The sequence below is a fragment of the Pyxicephalus adspersus genome, chromosome 2 (assembly GCF_032062135.1).
Source record: "Pyxicephalus adspersus chromosome 2, UCB_Pads_2.0, whole genome shotgun sequence".
NCBI lineage: Eukaryota > Metazoa > Chordata > Amphibia > Anura > Pyxicephalidae > Pyxicephalus > Pyxicephalus adspersus.
The window spans coordinates 1,128,879-1,136,324 of record NC_092859.1 but is presented as its reverse complement, the minus strand read 5'-3'; the positions used below and the strand labels follow the sequence as shown (position 1 = coordinate 1,136,324).

Sequence of the window (7,446 nt, the reverse complement as noted above, 5' to 3'; positions counted from 1 at the left end):
GCACAGATAACAGGGGTACTTGGTGTATCCGCATTGCTGGCCAAGAAGGAAGCATAACATTATAAGGTCAACACAGATGTCCCAATTGTGATATTGCAACAACTCAATGACTCTCTTTATGTCTATTCTTCACAAAGAGAAACTGAATGGCCAATTGGGACTGACCCAAATATATTGCCATTGTGAAGGAGGACATACTTTAAGCTCCGCTTTGAGCTATCAATGAATAGTCGCCATTCAGTTGAGTTATAGATTGGAATTCCCAATTCCTCCAATAAACCAGGTATGTTATGGCAATACACAAAGCTACTGTCAGTATTGCAGAAATACAATGTCTCTGCTTGGAAAGTACGATACCTTCGTTCCTTTTTCAAGTTAATTTTTCTCACGCAGTCTTGATGCTCGGAGTTCTGAAGTCTTCTTCAATAATCCCAAATCACTCAACTCATGCTGATCAAATCCCTTACAGAGTCCTTTGCAATTTCAAACTCTTCATCATTGTTGTTACCTAGTTCATCACCATAATCATTGTCACCGCTCCACAAGGCCAAGTGGTGGACCCTCTGTATCACCAACCCTGTGGGTGGAGACGTGCATGGGGTGCAGGGTCTAAGCAGTAGCTTGGTCTTCTCCAGGTTCCGGCCCCCGTGCCCGCCAAGGCAGGTGACTGCTAACAAGCTGAACCAAAACGTAGTGCAAAAGGGAAATCCAAGAGGGAAGTCGGATGATCCAAAAGGTCAGGGCAGGCAGCGAACAAGAGTAGTCAGGAAACAAGCCGGGGTGAGTACACAAAGAATCTGGAACAGGAGTAAACAAACAACGGGAACCTGGAAGCAGAGCCAAAGGAACTCCTTGTTCAGGCAACTTCCTGTTGCCAGGTCACTGTCTTAGGAAGGGAATGTCAGGTGATGGGCATGAATCAAGTGAGCCGCAGACATCAATCCCACCAGCAGAGGGAGTGCTGTTGTTGAGATAATCTCAAGTGTTATTCAGATGTGTGCCAGCAGAGGGAGTGCGTCTGAGGAATACTCTGGTTCTCTGAGGCAAGGGAGCAGCTGAAAGAGAATCACCTGACTTGGAACAGGAACTATGTAAAAGCAGAGATGGTGCTGGCAGCAGGGGAATGCAAGGAGGGTGAGCAGGAAGGAGGCACAGATGACATGGACCTGCGGGGATCTGTGACAGTACCTCCCCTATTAGGACCCCGGCTCCCCCACACCCACCCAGGATTGTCAGGAAACTTAGCATGGAATTCCTTGAGTAGTCAGCAGGCATGGAGGTCCTTTGGAGCGACTCAGGAACGTTCCTCTGGACCATAGCCCTTCCAATGAATCAGATACTGTAGATAACCTTGGACAAGCCTGGAGTCCAAGATTTGTTCAACCTAGTACTATTCCTCCGATGCAGCAGAAACAGGGCCAGGAGGGATTTCTCAGAGAATCTAATAAGAACAACAGGTTTAAGCAGGGAAACATGAAATTCGTTATGGATCTTAAGGGATGGAGCCAGTTTCAACTTGTAAGTGACAGGGTTGACCTGGGACAAGACAGGAAACAGACCGATGAAGCGAGGTGCAAACTTGAGAGAGGGCAGTCACAAGCGAATATGCTTGATGGAAAGCCAAACCTTGTCACCGGGGACAAATGGGGAGCAGGAGCTCTCTCCTTGTCAGCCCATCCTTTGTAGCGTGCAGAGGAATTTAGCAAGGCTTCTTGGGCTTTTTTCCAAACCCGCTGGAAGTGAACAGCGGCAGCAGCAGGAACATCTAATATGAAAGGGACAGGGGCAGGAATCCGGGGATGAAGACCAGAAACAATAAAAAACGGAGACAGACCCGTGGATTCGCTGACGCGATTGTTGTGGGCAAGTTCAGCCATGGCAGGAGTTCTGACCAGTCATCCAGCTGGGAGTTGGTATAAATACGCAAGTATTGTTCCAGCACCTGATTAGTTCTTTCAATTTGTCCATTGGGCTGAGGGTGATAGGCTGACGAGGATTTTTAGATGGCGACAAAGGGCCCTCCGGAAGCGAGAAGTGAATTGTACACCGCGATCAGACACTATGTGGGAAGGCAAGCTGTGTAAGCGAACAAGATCTTCGTCAAGGTCGAGGCAGACAGGAGACCTGGTAGAGGAACTAAATAGGCCATTTTGGGGAACCAATCAACCACAACCCAAATAGTGAAACCATTGGAAGGTCGGTGACAAAGTCCATAGAGATGTGTGACCAGGGTTGTTCCAGGGTTGGAAGCGGAATTAACGGGCCCGAAGAAAGCTTCTGTGGCATCTTGCGTTGGGCACATTCGGTACATGTGGCCACAAAGTCCCTCACATGTTGCTTCAGATCCGGTCACCAGTACCTACGGCAATCAGTTCAAAGGTCCTTCGTTGCCCGTGATGCCGAGGAACTTAGAGGCATGCCCCCATCGAAGAATCAACGGACGCTGACTTTTTTAAACAATGGTCTTTCCTGGTGGAACTTCAAGCAGCTAGACTTGGGCTGTGGGCACAATTTGAGCCTGGTCTATGATGATAGGCAGGTTCTACTTTAGGATTTTCCTTCCCAAAAGAATGCCCATTTTTGGGCCCAGTCTATGGGTGAGTATGAATTTGAACCTTGAGAAAAACAGAGCCCAGCGGGCTTGACGTGGGTTCAAACATTGTGCACTTTGAAGATACTGTAAGTTTTTATGGTCTGTAAAAATGGTCACAAGTTGGTGAGCTCCCTCCAGCAAATGGCGCCATTCCTCAAGGGCAAGCTTGACAGCAAGAAGCTCCCTGTCTCTGATGGCATACTTTTTCCCAGCTGGAGAGATTTTTTTAGAAAAGAACCCACAGCTCCTTAACTTGCCGGAAGCATTCTTCTGAGAAAGCATGGCACCAACACCAACAGAGGAGGCATCCACCTCCACGAAAAAGGGCTGAGAAGTGTCCAGGCGCACCAATGCAGGAGCAAAGGCAACAGCTTTCTTTAGTGCCTCAGAACACCAGGCTTACAATTGCTCCCTCTCTTAGTCATTGCAGTAATGGGCGCCACAAGTGAGGAGTAGTCTGAGAATAATTATCTATATTAATCGGTGAAGGCCAGGAACCTCTTGATAGGCTTCAGCCCAATGGGTTGTGGCCATTCTAGAATGGCCGTGAGTTTGGCAGGATCCATCTGCAAACCCTCAGCAGAAACGATATAGCCCAGGAATGGAACTTCAGGGCTCTCAAAAAAGCATTTCTCCACCTTGGCGTACAGTCTGTTTTGCCAAAGTTGTTGCAGGACTGTTTTAACATGGTCTCAATGAGAGGATGGGTCCCTAGAGTATACCAGGATATCATCCAAATAGACGATCACGTAGTCATATAACAAGTCCCGGAAGACATCTCTCATGAAATCTTGGATTACAGCAGGGCATTGCAGAGTCCCAGTGGCATAACTAAAGGATCCAGAGGCAGAGATGTTGCTGGCAGCAGGAGACAGACTGCAAAGAGGGTGAGCAAGAAGGGGGCGCAGATGACCTGGACCTGTGGGGATCTGTGACAATCATGTTCTTTAAGAGAGGATAGTGTAACGAAAACCGGCACTGGGATTTCATCTGAATGAGCCACTGGGCATATAGCAGATGGTAGGCTAGGATACTCTATGTTACATTTATTTTTCTTGTTATATCTTGAAGTTTTCACTATACAAAATTAACAATCACTGAAATGATCTCCTGGCTCCCGCCAAACCATAGGTATACCAAATGGCATCTTATCACGTGTTCCCTTTGTCCACATCCGTAAACCCTCCACACACTGTTTGCACACCATAAGGGGGCCCAAGACTTATCTTTATCACCAAGTTTAACTTTGAAACAGCAAAGCCAGACATGATCTGAAAGTAAGGAAATACGTGTGCAAGTAGAAAAAAAAAATTTTGCTTATTCACTACATAGAGCAGCGCACAACCTCTGACCACACTGTCTGTGTGTAAATGAATTGCCGATACAAATCCAAATGATAGATGAAAACACTGCACTTTCAGAATCAGCATACCTATTTTAGTGTAAATAAGTTTAAAAAATTATGGGCTCATAAGTACCCTCTCTCCTCCTGCTACCTCCTCGGATTCCTCGGATTAAATTGTACTTGAGACTTTCCGTGGTTGACTCAGCGACCTTCCATAGAACACTCGGTATTTATCTACGAGACCCAACACCCCAGTGACCTTTCACAACTAACCTCAGATATCTGGTGGTCAACCAAACCATGAGCCCTATAAATTCTATCCATCCTGATATCTAACAAAATACAATTAAGTTTTGAAGAGTAACTGATAGACCTAAAAGGACATTTCCTCTTCCTTAAAGACAAAATGGATCAAAAACGAACAACCTTCATACAGAAAATAAACAAAACCATTGTTCCAGTCAACCCCATGCAAAAATCCTTAATGCCTAAATTTTGCAGCACTGCATCAACTCAATTTTTGATTTTCTTTATTTTAAGCAACTTTTAAAGAATTTCATTTTCTACCATTTTAAAAATTTCATTCAGCATATGTGCCAGTTTAAATAATGTCTCACCATTGTTTTTTCCTTTTGGTCCTTTTCTCTCACAGGCTTTGATCTACTTTGTGGTAAAGACTGGACGTACTATGGCCTCAAATGTTACTTCAGGTCTTTACCTGAACAAACGTGGGCTTTAGCCAAAAAAGACTGCGAGGACATGAATTCGGACCTGATTATAATTAATGGAGAGGATGAGATGGTAAGAGAGCTGAGCACCATTATAGGGACTAGAAAGTCTCATGTGTGATCTTGTTGTGATACGTTCTGATATTCAACAAAAGTGTTCAATACCCAGGGTTTGCTGTAGTAGATAAGACACGTATGTGTGATCTGTAGGAATTGCGTTGTAGTCCTGAGAAGTCCTTGAGATTCATTCCTGGGAGTGACTCTGTATGAAGTGGACACGGGACCTATGTAGGTTACACTAGACAGAAGTTTCTTCTACCAGGAACTTACTAAAGAGTATTTACAATCACACATAAGAAATGTCCAAGGGAGGAGGACTCCGAGTCTGATAACTCATCACTTTATTCGGATTCATCTTTTAGTTCACACTCCAACCTTGAACGTATGGGCACCAAAAGATCCAAAACATATGACACAAAATTTACAAGCAGATCCAACTCACCATATACACATCTAAATATCCATATACACACAGAAGAGGAGGTTTTGAGTCTTTGGCTTAAATTTTGTCCTACGATACAGTGATAAGTTTGAGTTGTAGAATTCATGAAAGCTAATATTAAAGAATTGAGTTATAAAGACAAAACCCTTCAAGATTTCAACATTAACAATTGTACAACTTTAAAGCTATTACAACAACTTTTAGAAGAAAGTACAGATAACTCAGTCAGAGATGAGGAAGTCAGATATCCTGAAAACCTTCTGGGCTCGTCACGCTCAGGGAGTCAAAGCAGAGTCTTGAAATGGACCAATTAAAGATAAAAAAGGGCCGGGAGGGGAAATATCAATAAACAACAACAGAAAGTGCTTAAAGATTTAAAAGCTAGCCCAAATATAATAATGAAGTCTGTAGACAAAGGGTGGACAGTGGTAGTCATGGGACCTGATTCATATAAAAGAATGTGTTTAAAAATACTTAATAATCATGGATGGTATAAAGTCATCAATAGAACCCAAGTAGCTAGGTATTATGAGGAGTGTAATACCATAATCACAAAGGCAATATAATGAACGTCATTAATCAAAAGGTATATGATTTTTGGAATGTGAAACATCCAAGATTGCCCACTTTCCATACCTAAGATTCACAAGAACATGCAGGGTAGGGTAGGCCCATAGAGTCAGGGAATGGCCAGAGAATTGGTAGATAATCACCTAAGAGGACATGTCTATGGCCTCCTGTCGTATCTTAAAGACACCTTAGATAAGAGGTCAGCAAACATTTTTTGCCACTAGGCCATTTCAGGGGTAGGCAGGAGCACATTAGGCCAGACTCTCTCTCGAGTCCCACTCTAATAGCCCTGCCCCCACTAGGAATGCCCCCTGCAGGGAAATCCCTCTCCTCCGCAATGCTCCCTATTTACCCCAGGAGGGGGAATGTTCCCTATTTACCCCAGTGGGGGAAGTGTTAGCGCCAGCCGCGGTAAAAAGAAAGGGAGCCACAACACAGAGACTCTAGAGCCGCATGCGGCTCCAGAGCTCCGGCGGATCCAGTAGTTTGTTCCGGCTTTGCCTGGATTGGGCCAGATTGGCCAGGGGGCGTTAGGTCGGAACAAACTACCGGCCAGGCTGTATCTGACCTAAAGGACAGAGTTTGCCGGCCTCTGCCCTAGATGTATTAAAATTAATGGCAGATTTAAAAATTCCTATTATTCTAGACTATTTGCTTTAGACGTATAAAGTCTCTCTTTATGTATTCCCCTTGATAATTGGTTTGAGATTTGTTAAAACCTTTCTAAATGAACAAGGTATGGAAACATGAAATTACTTCATCATCAAACTCTTGTGATAAATTCTAACCAGGAATGTATTGGGGTTTAATGTTAAAACTTACCTCCAGGTACAGGGAGTGGCAATGGGGACAAAATGCTCCCCCACATATGGCAACCTGTACCTGGGGAAATGGGAACGTAGACTTTTCAGCGATAAATCCCTTGATTTATACCTTTGCCATATTCTCCTATGGCGAAGATATATAGACTATGTCCTCGTCTGGACAGGGTCTAACAACAAACTTTTGGAATGTTAATGTTACTATGTGGGTAAAACAAAAGAAAAGTTTAGAATTGGGTGTATGAACATGTATAGAATATAACAAATGGAAAGATAACCTCCCTGAGCCACCATATTGGATTAAAGCATAATTCCAAGGTTAAGGAAGTCACATTTTTAGCTTTGGATAAAATTAAAGTAGATTCTAGAGGTGGCGATACAAATAAACTAGTAATACAAAAAGAAAGTAAATAAATCCATAACCTGAAAGCCACCTGCTATCCTGGATTAAATAAAATGATACATTTAAATCATTTATTTGATCTAGATCCATTAGAGAGCGAAATCAGAGGTTAAGAAAATCTTTCAATGTTAATAAACCAGTGTATACAGCAAACTATTGTATACATTACTTTTATGTAACAAAAATATTGTATATGTACCTGTATCTGCTTGATTCAGATGGGGTTTAGTCACACATAGCAGAATGATGATTGGGATAAGTCTGCTTTATGCAGATATAGGTGCTAGAATCATGATGCCCAGCAAACTGAGATGTAAAACCTTAAGTGACATGGTGTCCCCAAAAGGAAAAATTCATTCTTCCTGCGGCTGGAGCATCAGTAATCAGACGCCGGATCAATCTGGATGTCTAATTAAAGCACTGATGTTCTATGTGCTGTGCAATCACCTGAAAACAATTAACAAAGCACACAGGTATACACCAC

At 43.4% G+C, this 7,446-nt stretch overlaps 1 protein-coding gene across 1 annotated transcript in view; it reads left to right on the top strand.

The window, feature by feature from the left end:
* Window positions 1-4,802, top strand: part of LOC140322655 (CD209 antigen-like protein D) — a 10,350-nt gene extending 5,548 nt beyond the window's left edge. The window contains exon 5 of the mRNA XM_072399207.1: window positions 4,591-4,802. Within this exon, the coding sequence (XP_072255308.1) occupies window positions 4,591-4,787 (197 nt within the window). The 3' untranslated portion in view covers window positions 4,788-4,802. The remainder of the gene's footprint in view (window positions 1-4,590) is intronic.
* Window positions 4,803-7,446: the final 2,644 nt, after the last annotated feature.